The sequence below is a fragment of the Anser cygnoides genome, chromosome 22 (genome assembly GCF_040182565.1).
Source record: "Anser cygnoides isolate HZ-2024a breed goose chromosome 22, Taihu_goose_T2T_genome, whole genome shotgun sequence".
Taxonomy (NCBI): Eukaryota; Metazoa; Chordata; class Aves; order Anseriformes; family Anatidae; genus Anser; species Anser cygnoides.
In genome coordinates, this window is record NC_089894.1 from 7,976,882 (window position 1) to 7,989,910 (window position 13,029).

The window sequence follows — 13,029 nt, forward strand, 5'->3', positions numbered from 1 at the left end:
TTGTTGGGTTTTTGCTTCGTTTTTGCTTCGTTTTGGCTTTGCCACGTTTGGGTCTGGAGAGCCGAGCGCGGGGCTGCGCCCCCGCAACCGGGTTTTGTTTTTCGGAGGGGACGCGGCCGAAGTTCGGCCGGGCCCTTCCGTCCCTGCCCTGGCACCGGGAGCTTCTGCGCCCGGGAGCCGTGGTGCATCGGGACGGCTGCGGGGGGGACTGGGAGTGGTGGTCGGGGGGGGGGGGGGGGGGGGTCCTCGGGCAGCTTCGGCTCGGGGCGGAGGCCGGTGGGGAGGCTCTGCCCCGGGAGGCTCAGCCTCCAGGCCCCGGTAACGCGCAGCTCGCCGGGGGGAGGCCGGTTGGGACCCCCAGGACGGGGCGCGTGGGCCTCCGGTGAGCTGCGGGAGTGGGGTCCTGAGCTGGAGCTGCTGCTGCTGGGCTCCGAAATCGGCTTCCAAGTGGCTTTGGTAACGATTTGGCCTTACCGTAGTGATAAAATACGGTGAGGGGGTAGGGGCTGGGCTTCTGGACGGCGGCGTGGTGGGGGGGGGTTTCTGGCGTGCGGGCGGCCAGCCCTCCCCGGGGCAGGCGGGAGGCTGAGCCCCCCTCCTGCCCAAATGGGAGCCTGTCCCAGATGAGTCCCCGCAGAGGAGGAGCGGCCGCCACAGGGAGCACGGCCGCGCACCGCAGCGAAGCAAACAAAAGAGGAGAGCGTCGCCCGGCCCGGCTCCTGGCTCCCGGTGGTGGTGTTGGCGCTTTGATCGGAGCGGGGCCGGGCACGGCGGGGCTCTGCCTCGTGCGGCGCCGGCCGAGCTCCAGCCCTGGGAGCCGAGGCGAGAGCAGGGGGTGGCGCTTCCCGGAGCTGTCGGGGGGGGTCTCTGAGCCCCTGGTGCCCACCACGGCTTCAATATTTCATCCGCGCGCCCCTGGCGTAGGGTGCAGCTGGAGAGCAGGCGCCTCGCTGCCACCGAATTGTCACCGAAACGGGACCGAGGGGCAGCTGTTTGGAGCCGACGCGCTCAGGGCCGCTCAGGTTCGTCAAGAGAAGAGCTGCTGAGCGCAGGAGCGCCCGCGTGCCTTCAGGAGTGGGGTGCTCCCCGCGAAAACGGGGGCTGCCAGCGTCTTCAGCACGGACGGATCCTCGCTTTTAGGCTGTCCCCGTGCCAGGGAGCTTCTGCCCTGCGAAGCCTCGCTGCACCGAGCCACGTCGTCAGGCCCGAATGGTTACAGTTGGGTTTTCCAGGCTGTGAGCGACGCGCGCGGTCCCCCCCACGTCCTTAACCGAAAGCAAAACAACAGCGAGCGCCGGCCCTTCAGCCTCCTCCGGGAGATGCCGAAAGCTCCCGTTAGCAGGAGCCGGTTTGGGCTGCGAGCGGCTCTTTGCGGGGCAGTGGAAAATCAAAAAATAACCACCGGGGATGTGGCTGAGGAGCGGGCGCGTGCGGGGGCCATGCAAGCCCCGTCGTAGGACAAACGCATCGATTCCGTGGTTTTGGGGCGTTTTTCTCCTCGGGTTTAGGGTGGTGAATGCCGGGCAGCTCTGACTCCTCCGAACGACCCGCCTCGCTCCTGGGTCTTGCTCGGGCTTAGACCTGCCGTGAAATGAGGTGAGCCGAAAGCAGAACGGGAAGCTTGGAATGCCCCAAACCCGAGCTGCCTTCTGATAACCCCATCTGCGCCCGGAAAACCGAGCTGCGTAACCTCGGTTACCCCAATTCCCTTTCCGAATCCCTTCGGATCCCGGCTCCCAGTGCCTCCCTGTTTCGGCAGGGCTCGGCTTTGCGATGCGGAGCAGATCCTTTTTGGGGCCGTCTTTGTTCCCTTTGCACGGCCGCTCCTGCGCTGGGTCAGGGCTTTGTTATTTCAAGCCACGAGGTTGTGTAAACAGAGGGACCCGGGCAGGGCAGCGGGTAACTCCTTGCGTCCCGCGGCCTCTCGCCTCGCTGTCGGAGCAGGAACGCGCGGAGCCCGGCGCTAGGCTCACGGCGGCGCCTCGCTGCGTGTGGCGAAAGAGAAGAGGAAACACTGCTGGCCTAGCACGGTGGGGACGCTCGAATCGGAGCAGTTTGGTTTCAGCAGGTACCTGCTGGTGTGGCTCGTGGGTAGCGAGAACCGTGGTAGGTGCCTGCAGCGCAGACTCAGGGTGGGGAGGTGTGAAAGCTGATGTCCGAGCTTTTCCAGTCTCTCGTTGGCTCCCCGTTCCTGTTTGTTATTTTATTTCGGTGTTGCCTTATGCCTCCCTTTCTGTTTTAAGCCAGCGCTGCTGAAGACGGGGGCTTTTGGGGGCAGACGCATGACACGGCGTTCCTTTATTGCCTGCGAAGTTGGGTAGAAGTTGGGATAAGGAGAGAGAAGCCGCCACCTCTCACCTGCGGCTCAGCCCCGTGCTCCAGCCGAGGGGCTCAGCTGGGTCTGGAACCCGGAGGCGGGTTTGTTGAGCTAAAGGTACTCGGGGCAGGCTGTAGGATTAGGCAGGAGCGTGGGGTTCGGAGGAGAGGGGGCTGTGGGGGGGTCCCAGCTGCTCGGAGTTGCTCCCCTGCGCTCCCCGTGCCGCGTTCGGTGCCGCGCGGGGGAACGGCCACGGCCACAAAACGTGCCGGTGAAGGGGAAGGCGTTTCGGGAGCCTTGCATCCTTTTGTTAAGTGGGGGCAGGATTCGGGCTCCCTGCCCGTGTCGGCTCTGTGCTGGCCGGCCAGGAGCACGTCCTGGCCGTAATTAGCGCGTCCGGGCCGTAATTAGGCGGAGCGGCAGCTCTCGGAGGGGGGATTAGGTGAGCGAGTGCCCGACCTCAGCCTGCGCCACCTGCGAGAGGCGGCGTGGGGGCCGCGGGAGCTGCTGGCCGCTGTGTCCCCGTGTCCTCTTCCCGCTGCTTCCTCTGCCGGCAGCCGCTCGCAGCTCGGGCAGGGGTGGAAGCGTGGAGTTTGGGGCAGGAAAGAGGCAGAAACGCCGCCGCCTGCGTTTCCTCCCCAGCTGCGCGCTGACACCGGGGCAGTGAGCAGCACCGGACCCGGGTCTGGTCTGCGGGGCGGGGTGGGGGTGGTCCTGGCCTCGTTTGTGGGGGGCCCAGCCTCATTTTGGGGGTCTGCGGGGCGCTGCCCATGGTTTCCCGTGGACTGGGGCCGTCGGGAAGCCCCCGGGGCCCTCCAGGAGAGGCGTTGGCCCGCGCCGTGCCCAGCAGGAGCAGGGCTGGCCGGTGCGCGGGGCTCTGCCTCGCTTCGTTGTGGGCGCTGCTAATTGGGGCCTGCACGGGGCAGGTAATTACTGTTTTCGCTGCTGGGTTACCTCCCCGCGGGTTCCGTCTGAGTCACCCCGAGATGAGAGCCAAGGTGGTGGCGTCGGGCCCCATCCGGCCGGCGGCCGGGGCCGGGGCTGTCGGGGTCGCCCCCTGCCCTCGTCCCGCGCCCCGGCACCGTCCTCAGCTCCCTCTGAGCGCTCGTGCCAGCCGTGTCACCGTCTCGGGGGTGACAAAGCCGGCACTGAGCAAACTCCCGGCCGCAAGCGCAGAGCTGGAGGCAGGGCGCCGAGCAATTTGTTTATCCAGTCGGCGTTTTGAGTCGGGCTGAGCTTGGGTACGTCCGCGGGGAGCTGGAGGGCTCGCTTCGAGCCTGGAATATTCAAGCGTGACTCCGTGAAAGAAAAATCCGTTCAAAAGGTATTTGTAGCAAGCTGCTGACCTGCGAAAATAAGCTGCTAAAGTGGCCAAAGGGAAAAACAAACAGCGATACCGGCTGTCTTATGGCGCGGTTCATGGCCACGGCTACGTCCCTGCAAAGCCAGGAAGTCTTTGTCGTATTTAGACTCTCCTTTGTTGCTCTTGGATGTTTGTTTTTTATGGTCAGCCGTCTATATTTAAAGCTTTAAAGGGTGTGTGTGAGAAAGTAGCATCATTTTAAATCAAATCTATGTAATAGGTCATAAAATACCCAGATGACCGCTTGTAGGATGCTGAGGTTTTTAATGGAGCTTAAAAAAAAAAAAGAAAAGAAAAGCGCCGCCCAGAACCACATCTGATGACAGCATACGTGGTGTTTCTGCCTCTCGCTGTTTCTGCCATCTATTTAAAATGAGATGCCAGCCGCCTTTGACCTCTGCAGCTCTCGGCTGCGCTGCCTGCCCGTGACGCCGTCGGAGCTCCTCACCCAGCTCCAGACACAACTTCTGGGAGGGACGAAGCCGATGAACCGCGAGCCTCTGCCTCCGGGTGCCGCCCAGCCTCGCCGCCGGGACGCCCTGGGGGGCTCCGGGTGGTGCCTTCCAGCCCCACACCGAAACCCCGCGAGCTTTCGGGTGCAGTCCGCGGCTGCTTTGTTTGCGGGAAGCCGTCCTGGAGCCGGGGCTGGGGCAGGAGAACAGCCCAGATGAGCAAAAAGCGCGTGAACGCGCCCTCCTGGTACCTGGCAGCAGCCCGTAGCTGTACAGCCACAGGGCGTAGCGCCCGGTGTTTCCTCCAAAATGGGGTTTCTTGCACCAGACGTCCCCCGGGTTGTCACCAGTGCCGCGTACCCGTACTTGAGGCTTTGCCCTCGGGTTGCGGCGCCCTCGCCAGCTGCCTGCTGCGCTCCGGTGCTGCGCCGGTGCCGGGGCTGCGCAGCAGGCAGCTCTCTGGGGTCGGTTTCTGTAGGGCTTCGCTGATTCTCCCATTGCTCTCACGCTCCCAGCGCTGCCAAATTAAGGAAAAAAAAAAAAAAAGGCCGTTAATTATTTTAACCCTGGTCCCGGGTGCGGGTGCCGCTCAGGCTGCGCTCCCTGGGCCCCGTCCGCTCCCCGCTGCCCAGCTCCCTAACGCGCCGGTGAGGGCGAAGCGCTGCGGCGGTGTGCGCCGAGTGAACTGCACGTCGAGCTATTTTTAGGGAGATTAAGCCCGTAATCAGCCGTTGCCGGCCGGGGTCTAGCTCGTAGCTTCTCGTGGCTGCTTAGTCACGGCCGTGGCCGGAGCCAGGCGGGCGCTGGCGGTGCCGCGGGAGCTGCCCCGGCGCGGCAGCGCCTTTGTTGGGCAGCCAGCCGCCTTCCTTGGAGCCTTCGCACCACTGGAGCTGGATGGGATAAAATAAAGCTCGCCGCGTAACCGCGGGCTGGCAGCAGAATTCCCCCAGCGTGGACGCGTGCGCGTGCACGGCCCCGCGCTCTGCGGCGCGTGCCGAGGAGCCGCGGCTGTCGCCCCACACGGCGTTTCCCTGCCACACGGCGAGTTCTCGGTGCCCCTGGCAAGGCTCAGCCCGCCCCAGCCCCTGCTTCCCCTGAGCCCCGTGCTGGGGAGAGGGGACAGGAGGGGTCCCCCAGGCGTGCCGGTGATGCTGCGGGTGCCTCAGCCCTGTAGCAGCGCTGGGTTTTTTTTTTTCAGAAGAGCAGAACCAGAGGCGAGGTGTCGGTGCGTGCCGGCAGCGTCTGTAAGAAGTCACTTCGGAGCTTTGCTGAGCTTTTCCTGCAAAGCAGGCGCAGACGGGGTTCCACGTCTTGGTCTTCATGCTCAGCTTTTTCTTTTTTCTTTTACTACCTTCGAGTTGTGTGTGATGCTCTAGGTTTGACGTGCGTCCTGCCGCCTTTCGGTGGCTCTCCCGGGCTCGTTCATCTCCGTGTGGCCGTGATTAAAAACCTCCGGTACCTCTAGGCTTCTTGGGGGGGGGGGGTCCAGCAGCTGGGGAGCCCCAGCACCTCTCAGGGCACCTCTGACTCACCAGCATTTAAACTCCTGGCATGAATTTGCACAGACGTTTCGTTTCTTTCCTTTCAGAGCAGTAAAAGGTTCCCTCGCAGCTCCGAGGGGTGATCTCAGAAACGTCTCAGCACAGCCTGGGGAGGGATGTGAACTGGCAGAACGCGCCGGCTGCCTTTGCCATCCCTAATTTACGGTGGCAGCTGTTGATTCCCCACCTTTCCTAGCTTAAAAACAATTTCCAGGATGCGTTATTTATCCCCTAATAGTCGCAGTCTGGTGTCCGCCTTGGTTTTAATCACTTAATTTCCTGCGCTTGCGAGCGGCCGTGGAGGCTCTGGCCAGCGAGTGCGGGTGGACCGGGGGCGCTGAGCTCCAGGTCCCAGCAGCAGCTACGCCTTCAGCCCCGGCGAAGCACGCGGTTGGCTTCCTCCTTTGTAAGGCTGCTCCGAAGAGGTTGTCTTACGCCAGTTCCTGCTAAACAAATCACAGCATTAAAAAAATGATATTTATGAGTATTTCGCAGATCTGAAGAGGGTGTGCTTTTAAATTCTGTGTCTGTTCTGCGGTGCTTGCTTTGTATCGAGACACGAAACGCTTCCTGAGAACCCGATGCCAATGGTGTTTGTGCTCGCTTTCAGGAATATTTATAGCTTTAATTTCCTGCTGAGCACCTGGAGGGACACGTCTCCTGCTCCCTGCGGCCGCAGGGCTGGGGGGTTGGTTTGTCCATGGTCTGCACCGACCTGAGCCGGCGCCACCTTCTGCGGGTGCTCCCTGGGCTGGTCAGGATTTCGGGGCTCTCAGGCGCACCCCGTGTTCTGGGCTGGGGTGAACGTTAGGGCAGAAAGCCCCCGGTCCCATGTACGAGCGCTTCTGCTGCCCCTTGCAGCGCTAAATTCCGTGAGGCTCCCAACAACCCGTGTCCCTTTTTCTCCGCTGAGCTTTAGAAGAAAAATGTTTGAGTCCAAAGTCCGCGCGTCCAGGCTGGCGCCGGGTGCTCAGGTGCCGGCTGGGCTCGGCGCAGATGCTGCTGGAGTTAGGGCTTGGGAGATTTTTTTTAATTAAAAATGATTTATTTGGGAGCACTGAGGAGGACGCGGAGGGGATGGAGCATCCGACCTCGTCGGCGCCCCTGACGGTGGGCACTTCTGTGCGGGAACGAGCCCTGCAAAGGGTCAGGCTGAGAGCGGAGGAGTCCTCGTGGGCAACCTTTACTTCTTACGCCAGTGAATTCCCCGGGGTTTGCGGAGGAGGCAGGATTCCTGCTGTGCCGGGCTGCCACGCCGTGTGTGTCCAGGTAGGTCCTGGCCTTCCAGCCTCCGGGCACCCCAACCCCTGTGTGGGGTATGGCACGTCTGCTCCGTCCTTTTTGCTCCTCGCCTCTCCTCCGTGGGCAGACTTCTCAGGAACAAAGCGCTGGGGAAATGCCGGTGTTGGTCAGCGCCAGGCAAGGCGGCCGGGTACCTCTTTGTGTCTGATCTGCACTTTTCTGGGGAGAAGGAATGTCCCTGCCGCTGTTCTAGCGGCGAGTCTTTTTTTGGTACGTCGGGCGGGTTTGCTGTTGTTCGCTAAAAATGCAGCCAACGGGTTCAGAGTTGCTTACAGAGAAATGTTTGGAATATTTAGAGCAAAGTAAAATGAAACGCGCTTTGTGTTCTCCAGCTGAATATTCCTCATTTACTTCCAGTAAACTGTAAACGCTGTAACAGCTCCGTTAGAAACTTCTCAAGTGTCTTTTTCCGATTGCAAAAAAGGGAAAACCAAAGCTCCGGTTCCCCGTGGGCACGCCCAGTCCTTCCCAGGGGAACAGCAGCACCCCTGCCAGCTGCGGCGCCTGCAGGGAAGCCTCGAACCCCGCTGCCGGCCCCGCGCCTCCTCCAGGCCCCCCCCGTGGGCAGGGGGCAGCCCGGTGCCGGGGGCTTTCTGTGGGTCTGGGGGGCAGGAGCTCAAAAGTTCGACGGGCAGAGACTTAAAATCCTGAAAGTGAGCAGGAAGCTCGCTCTCGGCGGAGGAACTTGTCCTCGCTCGCGCAGACTGAAGCAGCCTGATGCCGGAGCCTCCTCCCTTAGTGCAGCTTCTTTTTCCCAGGTGGGGATGTCTAAAACGCGGGGGAGTGGGGGCTTCCTGGGAGGAGCTGTTGGCTCTGCCAGCTTCCAGCGTCACCCTGGCTGGTACGACACGCGGTGTGTTACGGGGAGGAGACGCGCGGTGGCTCCGAGCACGGCGGGGGGACGAGTCCTGCGCTCGTACGGCTCCCGGAGCGAGGCTGAGCCGGGCTGCTCAGGGGCCCGACGGGTGGCCGCAGGGGTGACACAACGTCCTGCTCTGCCTTCCAGCTCAAATAATCCGTGCCTGCTTCGGGTTGCTTCACTTGGGGCTTGCGTCAGCTCTTGGTCACATCCTTCTCTGCATGCGCGCCGAGCACGGGGCGTACCTGGGTGTCTCTCGTGCGGGGCCGTCGGTAATTACACGCTGTCACCGCCGCACGCCCGGCTGCGAAGGGCTGACACCTTGCTCCCGCGCTGATGTCACGCACCGTGACCCAGTTGGGATTCCTGTGCCCCGCGATGAGTGCTTGACACGACCGGTGCTCAATGGCAACTCCTCTGCACCGCCAGCAGAGCCTCGCGGCGGGTGGATCTGCTCCCGCTGGCGCTGTGCGGGGTGCTTGCAGGCTGCTGCAGGGCTCCCCCCCCGAGGAACGGAGCCAGCTTGCAAAACGTCCAATATTCTGAAAGGGCAAGCAAAGAGTTACTAAAATAAAAAGACAACGGAGTGTTGTGCTAAGGGACTTCGATGTGGGGCGATAAGGGCATTTTTCGGACGCTTTTGTCCTTTCTGTGTTCGTAAGCTCGCTCAGTCTGAGTGCTGCTGGGTGGCAGCGCCCTGGGGAGAGGCAGAGCAGAGCCCAAAAACGCATCCCAGCAGCTCTGGCTTTGCTTCCTGACCTCTGCGTCCTCATCTCCGGGGCGTCTAATTGCTGTGCGGGAGAGCAGGAAAGGGTGATTGAATTTGGGGGCACCTGGGGAGTCCGTGCGAAGGACTGGTGGCCGGACGGGGAATGGTCTTCTCCTCGCTGCTGGCTCCTGGGGCTGCCTGCTCCTCGCCGCCGTGCCGTGCGGGCACCCGGGGTGCACCTCGGTCCTGCCTGCACCAACCTGCTCTCAACCGAGCCACCTGCTTGTAATTCCCCTTTTATTGCCCTGTAAATGTAAGCGGCGCATTAACGTCTTAATGGGCTTGCTAGATAAAGGATTGACTTAAGGATTAGATCTCCCAGCTTCATCATTTCTTTGGGCTCGTGGAGGTGCTGCTGAACACTGAAGCTGCAATTAAATGGATTTTGTTCGTACTCCCTTCTGAGCCCCTGTTGGAAGGGGGAAGCGTTTCCACTGACAGGGCGCTGAAACGTGCGCGCCAAATACCTGCAGGGCTGTAGCACATCTTTCATTGTAAAGCTGCTGCCAGCAGACAGCAGCCCTGGAAAACTCTGCGGGTTCTGCCCGTTTTCCAGCCGTGGTAGAAGACCTGGATGGCGCGGGGGTGGCAGGAAGAGTAAATCTGAACTGCTGCCGACCAAGTGCTGTGTGTGACCGGCCCTTCTGCCACCTGCGGACGTGGCCCTGAAGATCCCAGGAGGAGATTATCTGAAATAACTGGGATTCGCAGCACTCTCCGCTTCGAATTTTGTCCAGCTCTGGCGTTTTGGCAGGACATATCTCCCTTAACCTTGCAGCAGGCTACGACCACCACCTATACTGATTTAACGCAAGCCTTAAAGCCTAGCGCGCGCTTCCACGGCGTTTGTTCTGGATCGGTCCCTCCTGTTCTAGCTAGAAAAGACGTTGCGTTAGGTTAAGACGCTGTGTCAGTGATGGTAATCTCGTGAAAATAAATCTTTGGGTTACATTCTACCAAAGGCAAGAACCTCCTGACCTGCCAGGCCCACGTACGTCGTCACCGTGGGGACTGCCCAGAGAGGAAAAGCTCTGGGCAGCTGAGCTTTGTGGTACGTGCAGACTGCTAAATTTATGTGAGAAGTGTATATTTTTCTATATCCTGTCAAGACCAACTTATTCTACTGAATAACACCTGGCATTAAAGGACGTCAAGGGAAAGGCTTGTCTCTAGAAATAGTTTTGGAGGCCTGGAAGCCTGGAATAGGCCCTAACGTTTTCGGGCTCGCTCCATGGGTGCACCGAGCTGGCCACAGGGTCCCAGCGCGGCCTCGCCAGGCCTCTTGTCCTCCCCACGGCGGAGGAGTAAAAAAATTCAAGAAGCTGTGTGCAGTAGCACGGGGCCGCCTGTGAGCATCCCTGATGGACGATTCCGGCTAAGGCCGGGCACGGCGACTGCCTGGGGTCTTGCAGTGAAATGGGAATTCAGCCCAAGCCCCGCTGCCCGTGCCGGTGAGGCCTTGCTGCTGCTGGGCTCTGTTTTGACGCTTCCTGTTCTCTTCCAGTCCGGTTCCTTTTTGGAAGCGCCCGACCCCGATCAGATCTGGTCCTTGAATGTCTCCCCCCGTTTTTTTGAAGGGGGCGGAGGGCGCTGGCTCGGATGTCAGACTCGGCCTGGACAATAATGGGAAGGAGAGGACAGATAGGCCTATTTACTATTGTTCTTGTAATTGGGGGCAGAAAAATCACACTCGTTTTCCCATGAATCATTCCCCTGCCTCTGCGTTGCCCTTTCATTAGAGCTTTCTCCAGAACTTCCTCCGTTTCCCAGCTGATCGAGCAAGCCACCTAATGACGATGGGATCCCGGAGCTCAGCACCGTGGATCCCATCCTGGCGCGGCCGGGGACCCGCGGGCGCGGGACGTGCTGCTGCCAGGCCCCGTGGTGTGCCCCAGCCGGGCGGCGGCAGCGCTTCCCTCCTGGTTCATCTGCAAAAGGGGCTGAGAAGTCGCCCGTCGTCTCGTGGGCCATTCAGGACTTGCTAACTTGTGATATCTGCTGGTGGGAAGCGCTAAAAGCGTCTGCGGGGGAGAACGACACCTCTCGTCTGCGTGACATTCGGGGAGGGAACGCTGAGAGTTCAGGGCCCGCTTCAGCAGCGCGCTTCGGTACCTCCAGATAACGAACAGGAGAAAGCAAACCGTGGTTCAGAGCGGCTTTCGAGCTTCGCTCTGGCTCCAGGGGCGTTGTCGTGTTCCTGTAATGGCGGAATCATCCTGGGATAGCCGCCGTGCTGTCACCAACCGTGCTCAAAGGCATCGCGGCAGCACGTTGGCTCCTCACGCTGGGCTCCGCTGTCCTGCTGCTGGAGCTGGGCGGCTGCTGCCTCCCATCGGGGCCTCACACGCAGCCCCGTAAGCCACTAAGCCCTTACTTTCCTTTTTTAACTCTTAATCTGATCCTCTGCCACTTAAGTGACCTGGCTGGGGCTGGTTTTGTCTGCGTCGTGTGCCTGCAACCCGACCGATTTGGATTCGGAGCGCTGCCTCGGCTGGTGGGAAGCAGCCTGCTCAGCCCGTAGTCCAGTAGCAGTTTCTACCAGGTGTGTAGCTCAGGAGGACCAGCTCTTAGTTCCCCAGGAGGCTGAAGGGAACCTGTATTAATATTACAGCTCCTTCTCGTTCGCTGTCGGTGCTGGGGATGTTGGAGGCACGCCTCCAAGCGGAGCGGGGCGCTGCCGCTCGCGGAGCGCTCTAATCATTCCTCCCACGGGCAGGAGCGTGTGGAGGCTTTCTGTTTGTTTGTTTTTTCACCATGGCAAGACTATACAAAGTCTTTTAAATATATGTCGGTACGCCTTAAGAAACAAACGAGGCTTGGCAGTTTGTTTGGTTTTTTGGACTCCCAGGGGAAGAGAAGTTTCTCGCCCTCTTACAGCTTGTGGGCTGCTTTAGCTGGTCAGGGGGTCCCATCCCGGACGGGTCCCATCCTGGACTGCTCCCATCGCCGGCCGCTTCGCTGCTGGTTTGCATGAAATAGCTTATGGGATACAACGAAGCTCTGGGTTCAGGTCCTTGGAGAACACAGTTCTTTCCCAGAATCGCCTCTCCTCCTGACACAGCACCGAAGATCATGCCACCCTTTAAGCCGTGCTTCAGGATTGCAAGAAATTCTGTTTGCCTTTCTCCCCAGGGCTCCTGAGAGCCGTGTGAGCGCTGTAATGCAGCCTCGTTAGGCTCCTCTTCATCAGCCCTCTGCTTCCTTTCGGGCTGCAGAAACCAGCCCTGCCGTGCTGACATCCTCGGCCTCCATTTGATGGATTTAGAGCTGCGCGGTTGTTCCTGTGGCTGCCCTTCCCTGCGACCCGTTCCCCACGTGCTTGTTCGTGTCGTTGCGTCGCTGTTCTGAACTGAACGTGAAGGTTTTGCCTTGGCAGGGCTGTGGCACACCACCTAGAGTGGTGTGGTTGCTGCCGTGTTCCTGTAGGCAGTGCCAGCTCACAAGTACCCACCAATTACCATTCACGTTAACGAATAAATAAAACTCTCCGTTTATACTTAATCTGCCAATCCACCCAGTGTTTTGGGGCCATTTGAAAAACCACGTGGGGTGTAATATTAGCTGTGGTCTAATCCAGGAGTTTGAAGAGTTGAGCACAAAGTTTACCTTTGGAGAATTTATTGGGCTGATGTCTCTGGAAACGGCCTCGTTAACCAGCGGTTTCTTCCCTAGAGCAAAGGAGGTTTTGTTTCCTTAATGAAAATATATGGCTAAATTGTTGAATTGGTTTTGTTTACAGATGTTCTCAAACAATGACGAAGCTGTGATCAACAAAAAACTTCCAAAAGAGCTGCTGCTTCGGTAAGCCTTCTTGATTTGTATTTCAGCTGTGTTTTGTTATTTGCAGCCAGGAGCTGGTTTTGCTGGTATGCTCGTAAATCACAAGCCTGGATTGGGTCACTTACAAAGCCATGGACAAACAGAAGCAGATCAAAGGTCTGCATCAGTGGCAGTTTATGCTAAATGTTATTAGGGCTTGTTTTTTAAAATGTTAAATTAATTTGCTGGTCACCTGTTTTGTAGATGGAAGAACTGTAGGACTAGTCAGGCCCTTAATGAAAAGAGATGTAAGTATAGGGTAATGCGTAGAACAAGATTCTGCCCATCTCTGGCAAGTGCTACATTTAAATAAAAATTCCAAATAAAAAGTTCAGCACCTGGCAGAATGGTGCTGTTGGCCAGGATCAAAGGGGTGAGGCTCGGGGGATGCGGGTATGCAGCTCTGCCCGCTCCCCGTGCTGCCCCTCGCTCGCACACACCCCTGCACACGATTTGCAGCTTGCCTTCTCAGCACAGGAGCAGCACGACGGATGATGTGTGGCTGGCTCAGCCCTCCGTTCGGCATCTCGAAGCCTTGCTCGTCAGTGCTTCGAGCTGAGATGCGAGACTGTAAACGGTGACACGCAGTTGTAGGTGGTGGCTTGAA

At 59.6% G+C, this 13,029-nt stretch overlaps 1 protein-coding gene across 6 annotated transcripts in view; it reads left to right on the top strand.

The window, feature by feature from the left end:
- The window catches only part of FBXL20 (F-box and leucine rich repeat protein 20), a 37,084-nt gene that overhangs the window by 1,054 nt on the left and 23,001 nt on the right, over positions 1-13,029 (top strand). For 4 of the 6 annotated variants that reach the window (XM_066981853.1, XM_066981852.1, XM_066981855.1 and 1 more), the window contains exon 2: positions 12,343-12,404. In XM_066981853.1, coding sequence (XP_066837954.1) covers positions 12,343-12,404 — 62 coding nt within the window. Of the gene's footprint in view, positions 1-3,544; positions 3,642-6,028; positions 6,943-12,342; positions 12,405-13,029 lie in introns of those variants that run through there. The other 2 variants (XM_066981858.1, XM_048055636.2) reach the window with 2 other exon arrangements.